The sequence below is a fragment of the Hippopotamus amphibius genome, chromosome 4 (genome assembly GCF_030028045.1).
Source record: "Hippopotamus amphibius kiboko isolate mHipAmp2 chromosome 4, mHipAmp2.hap2, whole genome shotgun sequence".
NCBI lineage: Eukaryota > Metazoa > Chordata > Mammalia > Artiodactyla > Hippopotamidae > Hippopotamus > Hippopotamus amphibius.
In genome coordinates, this window is record NC_080189.1 from 70,160,032 (window position 1) to 70,175,793 (window position 15,762).

At 39.6% G+C, this 15,762-nt stretch overlaps 1 protein-coding gene across 2 annotated transcripts; it reads right to left on the reverse strand.

Moving 5' to 3' along the window:
• Window positions 1-4,424: 4,424 nt before the first annotated feature.
• AGR2 (anterior gradient 2, protein disulphide isomerase family member) lies at window positions 4,425-15,373 on the reverse strand. 2 transcript variants are annotated; one of them, XM_057733745.1, is made up of 8 exons: window positions 15,337-15,373; window positions 12,481-12,626; window positions 12,159-12,222; window positions 11,990-12,042; window positions 10,571-10,644; window positions 8,406-8,469; window positions 5,949-6,032; window positions 4,425-4,718 (listed from the first exon to the last, which is right to left on the reverse strand). In XM_057733745.1, the coding sequence occupies exons 2-8, from the start codon at window positions 12,617-12,619 to the stop codon at window positions 4,669-4,671; spliced, it is 528 nt and encodes a 175-aa protein (XP_057589728.1). In that variant the 5' UTR covers window positions 12,620-12,626; window positions 15,337-15,373; the 3' UTR covers window positions 4,425-4,668. The 2 variants fall into 2 exon arrangements, with proteins under 2 accessions (XP_057589728.1, XP_057589727.1); XM_057733744.1 differs by having other exon boundaries at window positions 15,319-15,367.
• Window positions 15,374-15,762: the final 389 nt, after the last annotated feature.

Sequence of the window (15,762 nt, forward strand, 5' to 3'; positions counted from 1 at the left end):
CATGAAGTTCTGGAATATCCTAACAGAATACTTTTCTTGGTGCAAATGATTATACGTGGGAAGGGCTGTTCCAGAGAGAACCAATCTGTAGCCTTGGCTTGTGCTCTGATTGCAGTGGCCTTATTTAGGTCACTGCAGTTACAAACCAGGGATTGAGAAACCAGAATCTGTAGGGCTACTAAACTCTGGATGTTGTCCCGAGTCCCGAATGGCTGCTGGTGAGTCTGCCGAGGTCAGGCTGATCCCAGGATGAGAGGAGGGCCACTGCCTGTGTGCACAGAAATGTTGCCACAAACACATTTTGGGACCTCGGAGGAGGGTGCGTTTCAAATCAGGGTCTGTCCTTGAGCGACAACAAATGGTTATAAAGCAGACTCAAGACTCTAGAGCTTCTTTCTTATAAAACCTAGCATTTATTAAAAAACAAAAACCCCACTTAAAAAAATTCTCTCATTCTCTGTTTATGTATTTCATATAGAGAAATGTTTCTCAGAACATTTGTCCAGTCAGCCCTGATGTTAAAGGTGAAATTTTAGAAAATATAATGCTAATACAGAGGGGAAAAATTAGGTTACAAATTCAAGAAATCTAAGCTCATACAGCTTAAATTTATCTCAGCTACTGTGGTATCTAAGTGACAGTGAGTTTGGTGTGAAAACCAGTTTTGCATGTTCAACCTAAGTAATATGTTGCTGAATGGGACCTTTCAGAAGAAAAAGAAACCAGAAGAGTGGCTTTTAGTTCTTCATTTCCTTCAGCCAAAAACCTCCTCCCACAGTTTTTCTAAATATTTGTTTAACCCTGTTTAAGTTTGTTCATCCTTTTGAAAATGCACTGACTAAATCTGTGAAACTGTTTCACTGTTTAGCTGGTACTGATAAAGTTATAATCATGTTTTTACTTAGTATTTTCTAGTGGAAAAACACTTTCAGGCATCATGATGATACAGATGAGATCATTCACATGTCAGTTGTTTTATTGGAAATGACACTAAGGTTAAACACCAAGTCGTCCAGATTCCTGGATAAGTGAAGGGATTTGTGTAAAGTTGTTCTGCACGTGGTGTGTTTGGGGCTGGCAGTTAATTTTTACACCAGGCTGTCTATGCCAGATGCAATTACAAGGTGGGTTTTCAATGAATGTTTTTTAAACAATTTTAAAGGAGCAGTGCCCTTCACCCCACAACTCTACCTGATCCCCGAGGGGGAGGGAGAGAGAGAAAAGAGACCAGAACTTTTCATGTTGAAGTTTCTCTGGAATGTCATGGTCACAGCTGTAGTCATTGAAATGACTCTTGAAACAGTGGGAAGGGGGAAAAGTAGACCCTCCCTGCCATGTGCCAGGCTGCATCTCCTCTCCTCTCCTCTGCTCAGGAAACTCAGCTTTTGGAATTTATTTTCAAAGAAAGGCTTGAGGGCGTTGCCTGTGAGTTAAAATACACGTTGAAAAGTGGACTTTGACATCACTTGGAGGGTAAAACCACTTCTGCTTACTTTCAGGATCTTGCTTCTACAGGTCAGTGAGGTCACAGCTTGACAAGTGGCCTTTTAATAAATGAGGCTGACTTCATCTGGACTTTGAAATCTGCCCCATTGGTGGAGCACTAGGAAGTTTCATGCTTGCCTTCGAGCTTTTTCTGTTCTCCCCCCAGCTCCCATTCTCGCCAGTGATTACTAGATAGGAGGACCTGAGTAGCTATTTAGGATTACTGAAGGCATCAAGCAAGCCAAAAAACCAAAGCAGAGATAGCTGGTCATAGATGATGGTTTGAAGAAGACCAAGTTCTAGAACAGGTAATAAAGGTTTAGTCAGGTATGTTGATCATCTGTGTAAACGACTTTTACAGATGATTTTTGTTACTAACTTATTTTTCAAAGTTAGTCCTCTTCCCCCCAACCCAAAGCTGTGGGACATCAGATAAAACTGACTAAAAAAAAATATAAGGTGGTAACATATACATAGCATAAAATTTATCATTTTAACCACCTTAAGTGTGTAGTTCAGTGTTAAGTACATTCGCATTGTTGCACAACTGTCACCACCATCCATTTCTAGAACTTTCTCACATTCCCAAACTGAAATGTGTCTGTTAAACAATAACCTCCCCCCATTCCTCCCTGCCCTCAACTGCTGGCAGCCGCCATTCTGCTTTGTCTCTATGAATTTGACGACTCTAAATACTTCATATTAGTGAAATCAGACAGTATGTGTCCTTTTGTGGCTGGTTTATTTCCCTTAGCATAATGTCTTCCATGTTCATTCCTGTTATAGAGTATGTCAGAATTTCCTTCCTCTAAAGGCTACAAAATATTCCATTCTGTGTATACAGCACGTTTTGTTCACACATTCCTCCGTGGATGAATATTTGCTTTGTTTCTATCTCCCAGCTATTGTGAACAATGGTGTTATGAATGTGCGTGCACAGATATCTTTTTGGGTACCTACTCAGGAGTGGAATTATCAGATTGTATGGTAATTCTGTGTTTATTTTTTGAGGAACGGTCATATTTTTTCCATAGTAGCTGCACCATTTTACATCCCCCTTAGCTTACCAACATTTTAGTTCAGCTCTTTGAAATAATACTCTAATATTAAAGCATTCTTCCATTTGTCTCTCAAGATATGCTTTAATTTAAGTTTATTTAAGCACTAAGGAATGACTGTGAGGTGACAGTAAAGGGTTTGGTAGAAAGAACTGGCATTGTTAACATTTCCACGAGGTTAAAACAACCATTTTAATGTTTGCAACTTCTCTTTCTAACTTCTGTACGTACACATTTCCTGTAGTTGTAATTATAGCATAGACATTCTTAAATTCTTTTTTACTTATGCTTTTTGTTTCTCTGTGATGTTTATAACTTATAGATGACAGCATAGTGCACTTTGTGCTAATGAACTATGTAATCATTAGATTTGGAGGTGGCCCTTTTATGGTTATGTTTAAGTAATGTTGCCATTGGCATCTTTGCTGAACTGTTCCTCTTGAATGATTTCCCTAGGACAAATTCTCAGAAGTAGAGGAAACTGGGTCAAAGTTGATCAATTTTTTTTTTTAATGACTATTGCTCTGTCACTTTTCTAAGGGAGACTCATTTTCCTTGCAGCCTTGACATTTGACTTCTCAGAGATGTATTAATATTTTAAAAATTATGTGGGTTGCTAAAAATAACATGCCATTCAATAAATTTTAAGGACTTATTTCACATCAGCCCAATTAAAAAAACAAACTACTTTGCTGTACAATAAAGGAAACCTGAATAGCTTAGAAGTTGTCCTTGAAAATATTTGTTTATGCAAGTGGAAACTCTTTTTTTTTTTCCTCCAATTAACCTTCAGAGAGCTTTCTAAATGGAGTATTTTACCGTTTTAAGCACATGTAGGTTACCTACTTAAAAGGAGGGCACCCAATCCCTCTGGTGATATTTTTGCTAAGAACTTGCATGTCATTAAATCATCAACATAGGCTTAGAATCAGTTACTGCAGAGCTCTTTGACAGTACTGTGTGGGAGAAAAGTATTTTAAAAAGTATTAACTGGGGAAGTTAATAATGCCAAAGGATCTATTCGGAAAAGGCTCTATCCAAACAAACAGAAAGTTAATTAAGACAAGCCATAAGATCACCAGTATGCAAAGCTTTGCACAGAGCACCACAGCCATTCAGGAGCCAAAGAAGGCAGTGGGGTTTGGGTGATAAAGGATTTTTATATAACAGTGAATGTGAGGTTAAATATATCGTAAAGAGTTAAAAGTAGTTAAAGCTGCTCCCCTACCTGATGCCACCTCCTCTCTCAACTTTTCCAAAGATAAGTAGTAACCTCTGATCTCTGCCCCACGCACGGGATTGTCAGTGCCCTTTGCTCTTTTCCCAGCCAGTCACATTTGGGTGAAGACGATGGGAACTTAACTGAATTTATTTCAGGCCAGTACTCTAAAACCTTAAGAAATCAAATATATTACGAGTCTCAGGATTTCATTGGGGTGTGTTTAAGGTTGCAGATCTTCTTCAAATGACCTTTTCACAAAATTAGTCTTCTGAAGGAGAAAGCTACCTACCAGAGGCTTTCTCTGAGAGCAAAATCGTACTAAAACTGGATTGCTACGTTCAAGCGTGTCCATAGGAGTTTCTGGCCAGGGTGAAGAGTGGTGGTCTTCATTTAGGTACTGATTTTCTTGGAATGCCTTTCTAGATATTCTTTCATACTAGAGCATATCGTTCGATACTTCTGTTGTTCAAGCTCATGTCTACTTTTAGTCACCCAGTGAGAAACTATAAGTGAGATAAGATGATAACTTTGTCTTTGGGCTTCATTGCTTAAACTAGGTTTGTCTTGTTCTCTTTTTGAACATTTTGTGTGTCTAAAAATCCTATTTGATGAAAGAACTGAATAGCCTTCCTGTGAAAGACCAAGTTGGGAAAAAAAAAGAACAGTTTGAACACCCCTAAAAGGATTTATTTTTTTTTAAAAATCATGGCTCACTATGGTAGTATACAATATTGTTTTCATACATGTATACATAAAACCAAATTTTAAAAAAGAGCTATTGCAACATGAAACCATAATCTAATCAGTAGGTCCACCAGTGCTTCTGCCTTCTCCACAGTCTTCTAAAACCTACTCTGGTTCCAAGTCTCACAAAGGAAGGAGCTTGCAGATTTTGTTTTTTCTCTACAATTCCGTTTTCAGCAACTTGAGAGCTTTCTTCATGTTGTCAAGCACTAATGCAGGAAGAAGTTACAAGAGTCAGCACATCATCAGAAATTATTTTAATAGATATAGTTAATCCCCAAACTCAAGGATTCTATTCCTTGTTTGATGGGGTCTTGCTTTATCATAGAGTGAATAGTTGGTAATCCTGTAAATTTTTTTTCTGCAAGTATGTGAGATGGCTTTTATTATAATCCAGTTCCCTTCCAATATTTATTAAATGCCTTTTTATAAGGCACAGTGACATTACCTGTGCAGACTACCCACCTTTAAAGAGCCCAGTCTTGTTAAGATATATACTGTTATCTCAAGAATGGTCAACACACTTGGAATGTGCTTCCTTTGGTCCTCCCAGCACCTACTGGAGGCATTGCTAATAGACCAGGACGTTCTCTCCTGCTGCCCAGACACAACCTCACTCCCTACATAATGTTCTAGATTGGTGCCACCCAATAGAAATTTCTGTGATGATGAAAAATATTCAGTGCCTCTTCACTGAGTACTTTAAATATGGTTACTGGGTCTAATGGTCTGAATCTTTAAATTTTAATTAAATTTAATATTAAACAGCTGTATGTGGGTAATGGCTGACATACTGGGCATTGCAGGTTTACATAGTCACTAGTCATTGAGCAAATTGGTTCTTAGGACAAAACCCAGTTTTCTCCCCAGAAGGACTAACTAGATGTCACAACTAGGTACAGTCTCCCATTGAGGTTCTTCATCTGCCTGGAGTCTCACCCTTTTATTTTTTTTCCCATTTTATGGCAACCCCCGAGAAAGTGACTATCTTGGCACCTGTTTGGCACCATCTTTCCTACTGATCTTTAAAATTGAACTTGAATTCAACTTTAATAAGTTGGACTAAATTATTTCACCTTTGTTATTTGGAAACAAACATTTAACAAAACATCCAGATTGCTACTATTACTGTTGTAATGGTACATTACTATTGCACTCAGTTCTGTGGTAGAAGGAGTTAAGTGAGCCTAAAAGAAACCTGAAAAGGAGGTTATTTGGTCCTAGAATCCTAGAGGAAAAGCTACCTAATCTTAATAATTCATCTCTGAGTTTTTTAAAAAGTGAGATCAAAATGAATGTGATTTGCCAGAGGACACAAGGCTAGATAAGGGTCAGACTGATTCTCTGGGGTCTCTGAGCACAGCTTTTTCTCCCCTCCCCATGTGGACCCTCCTCCCAGCACAACAGTGAAATAGATATTCAAAGGAGGTAACACTTACGTAAAGCTATGTCTGAAGGTTCATAAGCATAGAGACGATTTGAGTATCTTCCAGTGATGTCAGCTCTAACTGTCAGGGATGGGTCTACAAAGAAAAAGCCAAAGGGAATGGAGTACTGTGTTTCAAAGTAACCTCTATTGCATGATGAAACCTACATATTTATCCACATTCCATGAAAGGAACATAACATATCCTGCTGGATGAGATTCTACTCCATCCAGTCTGCAACCTGGCCTCTGCAACTGGTACCCAAAGCCAGGTTGGGAGCATTCAGCAGCCGTGCAGTGCTGTTTGTGGAGAAGTTTACAAACCCTGCTGTCCTATCTATAACAACCTGAAAATAGGATAATATACATTGTTGCGGTGGTGGGTTTGTTTTCTGTGTGTGTGGGGGGGAGGGGGGGGGTTTCCAGGAGGCAGGGAGGTGAAAACATTGGCATTCTCTACTAACAAATTATTTTTAAATTTTTGAAATGATTATGTTGTAACTAAAATATGTTACCAAGAGCAACCTAGATAATTAGGAACTCACACCAAATGCTAGTTTTCCAAACCAAAGTTTTTTTTTGTTTTCTGTTTTTCATAAAAGAATACAAGCCTTTAAGACCAGCCAAGGTGAGATAAGTGTGTAGTGTCCTCTCAGTTTTTTTTTTTTACTTTCTTGTTAACTAGCTGCATTTTAAAAATAGAGATTTAGGCGTCTTCCCTTATGCATATATTCCTTTAGGTTTGAATCTTTTTTTTCATGCTTTATATTTAACTTGAAGTTATCAGTTAACAAGGAAAAAAACAGATGTAAGTAAGATGCATCTAGAAGGGAGCTACTAGGATGATGCAGAGGCCTAGCAACCTTGCCTTGAGAGAATTGATTGAAGGAGCCTGTGGTCCACGTCCTGAGAATTAGATGAAGAGGACACACGATGCCTAGGCTCATGGATGCCAAGTCTGTCACTGGTACTTGATGGACAGTCCCTGTCATTTCAGGATGTTGGAGTAGCACCAGCAGACATAAATTACAGGAAGCAGATGTTCTTTTGTTCAAGAAAAACTAAAGACCTATTCTACCACTTGGTGTAGAGGATACACACATAGGGTCTCATCTTATTAATACAGTAACAAAAAAGCTTCTTCAACTCTAAACCATTGGCTCACAGCCCTGGCTGCACAGTGGAGTCATCTGCAGAGCTTTCAAAGACTGCCACCTGCATCCCAGCTGCTGAGATTCCAATTTAATTGGCTTAAGGTGTAACCAGGAGAGCTTGATTTTTAGGATCGTCCAGGCAATTCTAATGCGCAGGCCTTGTGGAACACTACTGGGCTGGAAGAGCAGGCTGCCTGGGACTTAGTTCATATGACCAGAGTCATCAGATGGGGGTTAAAAAGCCCTTAGACAGAAAAGAATTCCCGTACAGGGTGTGACAGGATGACCTACAAGGGCACTTTAATTGAAGGGTTCTAAATTTTCTATATCCTAACAAAACCAAATCTGTAAGATTAGCTCTTGTTTCGCATTCCTCCTTTTCTCCCTTCACTTTTTCTCTCCCCTGTTTTATAGGTCAGTGTGAACTTGGATGAAATACAGAGGTGAACCACTTGATGAGAGTGAGCTCTGCTATGTGACGGATTTCATCACAGATGGTCCTTGTATCAGTATCACTTTGATCAAAGCCATCTCAGTTCGTTTGTCCAATCATTAACAAATATTTATGTGAGCCCACCAAAGGGTCATGCTGAAAATATGATGGTGAGCCAAAGGTCTAGTTCCTGCCACGTGGAGGGGCAATATTTATTAAACAATCACCCAATAAATACAAAATTATAGCTGAGGACAGAGTGACCATTGAGAGGAACATGGTGCCACAAGAGCACATTGTGGGAGTTTGAGCAGGTCAGTGAATGACAGTGATTAACCAGGTGACCTGGGAGTACAGAGGGTGAAGCAGGAAAAGCTTTGCAGCAGAGGGAACAGCACATGAAAAGTACCAGTGGCAGGAAGGAACATGGCTCCTTTGATTTTTTTTTTCTTTCAGCTCATATGCATAGCTTGCCTAAAAATAATGTTCAAAAAAAGTTAGAAAAAAAAGTGTCAGAAAGAAAAATCCAGCACACACATCAAAAGTTTGATTAAATATTTACAGGCCTGATGTAATTCAGGGAGATGATTCATACATTTAAGCAGGTAACAGGGTGCTTCCTTGCCAGGTGTACTTGTGGCGGAAGATGAGAAGTTAAAATTAGCAGATGAAGAAGAAATGTCATGTATGGGAATAGGTAGAAGCTCGCACTTCCTAATGAAAATAGGTTGTGAAACTGAAAGTTAAACCTCCCCAGAAGAACGTGGTCGTGGCCTTAGCCTTGGAGGAGCAGCAGGTGAGGGTGTGGAGGACAGAGACAGAGATTTGGCAGCACTCGTGTAATGTTCAGACTGTGTTTCATCTCATTGTCACTTTTACTTACCAACAAACATAATCCTGGGGACGTATTGGCCATCAGGAGAAAGGTGTTTGTCAGTTGTTTCATACTAAAATTTAAAAAAAAAAGCAGCTTTTAGTTTATTCTTCAGTTATTTTCAAACTTGTTAAAACAACAGTGTGTCCATTCCTGGGCTAGGCACCTTAAAACACTATAAGGCACATCTCTAACACAGAGAGTTTATAATATAGATGGGGAGGAAGATTACATGCATGAAATAATAAGATAGACCGGAATGTGATGCGCAGCTTGAGGTAAAGAGCTGATGTATGTGATGAATAGAGAGCCAAAAAATTCAGGGAGAATTTGGAAGGCATACAGTGTTTGGGGAAGGCATCTTGGATGAGGTAGGGGGAAACAGATTAATGAAAAAAAAAAAGTGGAACTCATTTTTGGGAAACCAAACAGGGTTGTCTTGAGAATTCATCTATCCATTTATCATTTTTCTAATTCAGGATTTTCTTTCTTGAGCAATAGACAGCACTTATCTTGAATAAATGCATAAGTCTGTTGGGAGATGCAGGTAGGAGAAGGAATATTGAGGATCTGGTGGGCGAAATGTTATGATGAAGGATATACAGGTGCATTCGGTGCCCAGAGCAGGACATTTAAACTGTCTGCAGGTTCCACTAGAACTTTCTGAAGTGAGTAAAGAGAAATCTTTTAAAAAATGAATAGGACTCCATCACATAGAAAAGGAGGTCAGTCCAGGTCGGGGGTGGGGAGGAAGATAATACAAAGGTAGAGGAAAGGCATAGCACTTTCTATAACCAAGTGTTTGGATGGGATTAAAGGATAGGGATGCCCGAGGCGGTAGTGAGAGAAGATGCTAGAAAGCTACTTCAGGAGTGGCTCGTGAGTGGCCTTGCACACCATGCTACAGTGTTTACACTTGCTCATAAATAGATAGGAACCACTGGAGGGATGTTAGAACTGCTGTGATCCCAGTTTGGTTTTTAGAGTGATTACCCTGACAATTACGTGGGATTCGATGGGATTTATTTTGTAGGCAAGGAGTCACTTAGTAACACTGCAGTAAGCTAGGCAAAGTGAAAAACACTTACACTAAAACAGTGGTCCTCAATTTATAGGGAACTGCCCAATAGCAAGAATATTTAGAAGTTAGAACCACAAGGCTTCTTGACTGCCAGAGGTGAGTGGGGGGGTGAAATCTAGAATAACACTAATGGAATAAGGAAGAGAGAAAAAAGAGCTTTTTAAAGAGCCCGGATCACGCTGATAAATTCGGTGTTGAACTTGTCCAGTTGAAGCTGATTATGAGATTTCTGGAACTAGGTTGTGTATACAACCTGGAAGCTGTTCCGTGTTTGGGGAAGATGTGGGAGTTCGTGAGCAGGTATTGATTAAAGGCAGATGTAGATGAATTACCCATAGAGGATATAAAATATAAAAAGAGAAGTAGGTCAAGTAGAGATTCACGAAGTCACTCATTAAGGGGTAGAAGGAGGAAGGGGAGCCTTGGAAGGGAGGTGAGGAAGAACCCCTGGGTGGATGCTCCTTGGAAAAGCCCACCTGTCAACCTGGGAAGAGGATGACAGAGAGAGAGAAGCCCCAGGGGACAATTGGTTAGGGAGAGTAGTTTTCCAAATTGTTTATTGATTGTTTGCTTTTGGAACAAAAGTGGATCCTGTTTTTACACCGAGTAGAAGAACTTATAAGGGCAGAAATCTTGACCATCACGAGAGGTGGTGATGGTGAAGTAGGACAGGAAAGCATGAGGCCACAGCACATGTGGAATGACTAGATTTGGACACCCAGAGAGCTATCTCTTCCAGGGACAGAGGACACACAGAATAAGAATGTGTGGAGAGCAGCCAGGACTGCAGGGGACAGGGGCACAGCAAGGAATTTGTAAGTGACAAAAACCTTCCACTTATCACAGCAACAGAGAAATTTGGGACCCCAGGAGAGTATTATTCAGACAACTTAAAATTATTAATTACTAAATAAAAATGTAGACATGCAGGATAGATATGAAATAAAGTATTTTCTTGCTGTAATCTATGAGATGAGATATTTGGAACAGATCCCCATTAATGCAGTATGACTGAGATGTATAGGGAAAATGAACCATCCATTTCAAATACCAAGCCACGAGAAATGGCAGTGAGGATTAAGAGTGAACTTACAACTAGATTGAGGAGGACAAACTGCTCTGCTAGTTTCTGGATTTCTTTACTTTCAGCAAATGCCTTCTTTAAAGCTATAATGTAAAGAAAAAATTGTTAAGCATTCATCTCATTAGTTAAAACTATTATTCTCTGTTAGATTTTAAGTTGAACTGTATTTTTAATATAATACTTAACTCTGCCCTTTCTGCAAATGGTTAGTGAAGTAATATCTAAGCCATTGACTAGCTTTCCTTCTGCTACTTACTCACTCACTCAATCATTCATTCATTCCATAATTTTTTTAACCCCTATTTACTGAGCAGTTATTATGTGGCAGGACTGTATCATGTACTGGGAGTAGAGCAATGGAAAACAAAAATAATGTGCTTTCTTCATAGAGCTCAAATGCTTGTGTAGGAGACAGACCATAAACAAGTAAATGATTTCAGGGGGAGATATGTACTTTGAAGAAAAATAAAGCAAATCAAGAGGTTTAAAAGCTATAGGGTGTCAGGGTAGACTTCTTTGAGGAGGTGACCTTGAAGTGAGAGGATGATGCATTTGAAGATGTTAGGGATACATCACACGTGACAGAGGGTATCACAAGAGCAATAGCCCTGAGGTGGGAGAGGGTTTGGACATCTAAGGAAGAGCACAAAGGCCAGGCTAGATGCAGTGGAGGGAAAGCAAGGCGAGAGTGGTAAGAAAGGAAGGGCAGCCAGGGGCCAGGTCATGTCTAGCCTTGTGGGCTGTGGTCAAGAAAGTGGATTTAATTTTACACGTGTTGAGAAGCCACTTGAGCACTTGGGTGTTAGGATCTCATTTATGTTTGGAGATCATGGCTTCTGTATGGAGAACTGACTGTCAGGTGACCAGGTAGGTGTCTGTTACAGATCTAGGCAAGATCTGATCTTGGTTTGGACCAGGGCAGTAGCAGTGAGGCATTAGGAAGTGGCTGGATTTGGGCAGGACCTACATGATACCTGTGGCCCAGTGCAAAATGAAAATATGGAGCCCCTTGTTCAAAAATCATTGTGAATTTTAAGACGGCAACAACAGAGCTTTACAGCAAACGTAGGAACCTTCTCAACACTGGGTCCTGTGTGGCTGCACAGGTAGTGTGCCCATGAAGCTGGTGCTGGCTTTCGGGTATATTGTGAAGGTAAAGCAATGGTATTTGCTGATGTATTGGATGTGGGATGTAAGAAAAAGCAAGAAGTCAAGGATGAATTCTAGAGCTTGTTTTTTCAAAATGTGAAATGGTTAATAACAAAATGTGGAAATATTTGAAGTTACTTTGAAATATGTTTTTACTACATAAAATATTCTTTTTAATTCAGCTGTGCTAGGTGCTAAGGATGTAAAGGTGAGTGATCTGGACTCTGGCCCTAAAGCTAAAAGCCTATAAAGGAAATTATATTTAGAAGTATAAATTACCTTGACTGTGTGGGCATTCATCCAAATGATGAATAATCATCAAGGGTTTATTGCTTTAAGAGACAAAGAGATTGGATAATCTTTAATGAGTAGAATTTCATGTGTAGCTAAAGATCACTAGATGGTGCTCTTGAGAGCTTTGAGAGAACTCTGTAAAACTTGTCTTTACCTTGTCTTGGATTTGTATAAAGCTTCTTCATACGTCTGGGTCCAGATGAGTTGATCCCCCCAACCTAGAACAAAATGAACCTGTGTATTTAAAGCTATTATATTTTCAGACCCAAAGCTGTTGAAAAGCAGTGGTAAAACCGGGATCAGCATATACTTGATACTAAAGAAGAGCAAAAACCTCTAGAGAAAGCAGAAACAATTATGAACTTTGATGAATCTAGAACAAACATGAAAAATATGTTCAGCACAACTCTCAGCTCTGAGTGTTAGCTCTTTATCAATTAAGTATAATTGGAGGCCGACAGGAAGCTGACTCCTACCTCTGGAGAGGGTCTGGGGCAGTTTGGGTTGAGAGTCCTTTGTGTCCTTCTTAGCTCCTGGTTTGACTGTGGTGTCTTTGGCCAGAGTGTAGGAGAGGGCCACAAGCAGCAAGAATGCTGACACTGAAATCTTCTCCATGGCAAATCTGATATGGAAGACAAACAAATAAGCAAAAAGTCAGTAAAACGAAAGGGAATTAGCAGTTTTCAAAATCTTCAGATTGCAACACAATTGAGGGATACAACAGGAACTGAGGCTTAGGTGAGATTGAACACGTGCAATTGGAGTGAAAACTACCTTCCACAGAATCTTCCTAAGAATACATAGTATGAATACCTATCTACCTATCTATTATCTATCTACACCTACATAGATATAGATCCATATAGATAAAATATACTGATGAAGAGCTCCATAGAAATCTACCATATAGAAATAGATACAGATATATTTTAAGAAAATATAGATGTATATATTCTTATAGCTAAGGGAATTTGCTTTTGAATTTTATATTTTAAAAAGTTTAGTACTGGAAGGCACTTTAAAGGTTATATCCTCTTTTCCCACCTCCCCATTGTCTCATTTTATAGATGAAGAATCTGAAATTCAGAGAAACGAAGACTAACGAGATGGGCATAGAAGCAAGGCTCTCAGACGGTGCCGTTTTGCAGTGCTGGCTCTCATCTTCCCATCCTGAAAAAATTACCCTAAACATACGTACTTCTTTAGCATTTTGTTAAAATGGGGACCCTGCTCTTGAAGAATCAGATCTGAGTAAAATGATTTCTTATTTCATTTAGAAACTGCCAGCTTTATCTTGTAACTGAAAACTTGCACCCACACAACTCTCTCCCTAGTGTAACACTTACTCAAACTCTGTATATTGGTTTTGAATTGGTTAAAATACATCAGTGCAAGTTTCTTCCAGTGAACTAATTCTTTGACTCTCAAAGTGGGCCTGCATAGGGAGGTGGTTGTAGGCATGCGCTTTAGTGCACAAAAATATGCTATGGGATTCATAACACAGAGAAGCCAACCCCGTGGATGTCTCTTTGTTGTTTTTCCTTTCCAGTGTTCCAGATTTAATTCTCAGGGAATATTACACCACCGAGAAGCAGATGCTTATGGATGGGAAAGTGAATTGCAAGGTAAGATCCATGAGTGAGTGAGGGAGTGAGCTAGCTAGCAAAGTGAATTGCACTAGCAAATCACTAGGGTTATCTGGGGACCATAACATGCAAAGCTGGGTACTTGGGATGCTAATAATGCCACAGACTGAAATTTCCTAAAAAGAAACAGCTAACTGTAATATTGGTGTATGTTTCAAATTAAATGAAATGAACTCTGCAAGGGAAGCAGGATGGACCTTCAATGCGTCGTATTAAGGGGTAAAGCTTCTCATGTTCTGATAGCATGAATGAGAACCTTTGTTAAGCATTAGCCAATTTAAAAAAAAGGCATTGCTAAGTTACCAAATCCAGATGATGCCTTGTATTAAACTGACCAGTTATTATCCATGTCATAATACGTAACCATACAATATCTCACTCACAAAAGACATAAGCAAAAAACAGGGATACACTTTCTTCATTTTCTATACCCGTAAAGATACAGAAATGCCAATAACAATTTTTGGATCCAGCATTTTGCAGAAACAACTCACGTGTGCTACCCGTCTTCCAGCCTTTTTGGTACAAAGACCTCTTTTTAATGTAAACAACAAAAACCAAGAACCTTTATGTGAGAATAATTATATTTTCAGAATACTAGTTGATTCAGAAAAATGTCATCGCAAATAATGACTAAATTTATTGACAAACATTTGATTTCGTATTTATAGCAACAGCATCTAATGTATATTAGAAAAAATAGTAGTAAACTGGTGGTGCAGTATTTATTTAATTCATTGACAGTTCTTATTGTGCAAGAGGCTATTAGGACTCCTTGCTGTAGCTCTGCAGCTTTCAGGTTGAAACTATTGATATCTAATACATGTTTTATGGCAGGAGGACTCAAGGGAAACGAACATAGCTCCTGCTGTACAAACATCCTGCTCTGAGCTGACTTTCTGAGATTCACTCTACCGCATTTTCATTACTAAATAGACTATGATCTACAAACTGCCTCAAAACAGAAAGCTAACCACGGAGGACACTGACGATGTGGACACACACACACACACACACACACTCTAAGAAACCAGCACTTTTCACTTTTCATTATATCTCTGTCGTCTTCTTTTCAGCAAGGAATGCCTTGCAGGAGATTTCAGTGACCCTGTTCATAAATGCTTCGGGAAAGCAACCAGATCTCTCCTTTTACAGCCTATCCCATGAATTTCAAAGTTGAAGAAGTAACAAGGATATCTTTATATCAGGCACAGAAAGAAAACTATTTTCTGATTTGCAATAATATTCTGAATTGTAATTCCAAGCAGCCAATCGGAGCTGAGCTTTCACAGTCCTGCGGGTCTTTGCTTTGTCAGTGGGAAAGAAACAGAGCATTAGATGGTGATCAGGGCTCAGTAACTAAGACAGGAGACCCTGGGCTCCGTGCCAGGCTTGAAAACTCCTGGAGTGCGCTCACTCTTAAACCTCTCATTTCCTAAGGGAGAAAGCATGACCTTGAACCAGCTCAGGAACATAGCTCTGCCAAAGAGAGGTCCCAGTAAGCCTTTGGTGGAAATTTCATTATTCCCCCTCCAAATCCCATTTCACTGCCCACGGAACTACCCTGCATCCCTCTGCCTGTGGATTGCCTGCAAGTTTACACAGTAACCAAAGGCCAAAGCTCATTCTCATAAGTGCCCCATCTAACAGTGCTGTCCGGAGCCTTACCTGGATTTCCCCACCCACCTGTCTGTGTAAGCCAGGCGGCCTCGGTGCAGTCCAGGCTTCCCAGTGTGCTGGCTCAGCCCGAGCCTCTATTTATGCACCTGAGCTCACCTCAATCCCACCCACTAATCCCATATTCACATGTTGCAAACTCAGAAAGGAACTTTTCTTGTCCCAAGACTTCCCTGGGCTAAAGAGTTCCTCGTTTTAAAAAATAAGGTTGCAAAGGAATGCCTTTCAGTATGCATGTTTTTCACCGTTTGTGAAAGTATATTATTAAGAGATTGGGAAAAGATGGGCAGAGTGCCAAATCCAGGTAAGCTTTAAATGAAGACATTTGATTTGCCTGAAGGCTGATTTGTCTTCATGTGATTGGATGGAGTTTGTGGTTTGTAGAATTTTTTTTTTCTACCTCTTGGGCAGATTGCCTCTGTTAAGTTGGAAACA

Bases quoted from the DNA above. Each gene is read 5' to 3' on its own strand.
- AGR2 (XM_057733745.1), bottom strand. From the start codon at position 12,619: ATGGAGAAGATTTCAGTGTCAGCATTCTTGCTGCTTGTGGCCCTCTCC. The intron at 12,223-12,480 runs GTAGGAGTCAGC...ATTTTGTTCTAG, and splicing joins GCCCCAGACCCTCTCCAGAG to GTTGGGGGGATCAACTCATC. The intron at 6,033-8,405 runs GTAAGTAAAAGT...TTTTCTTTGTAG, and splicing joins CCCCAGGATTATGTTTGTTG to ACCCATCCCTGACAGTTAGA.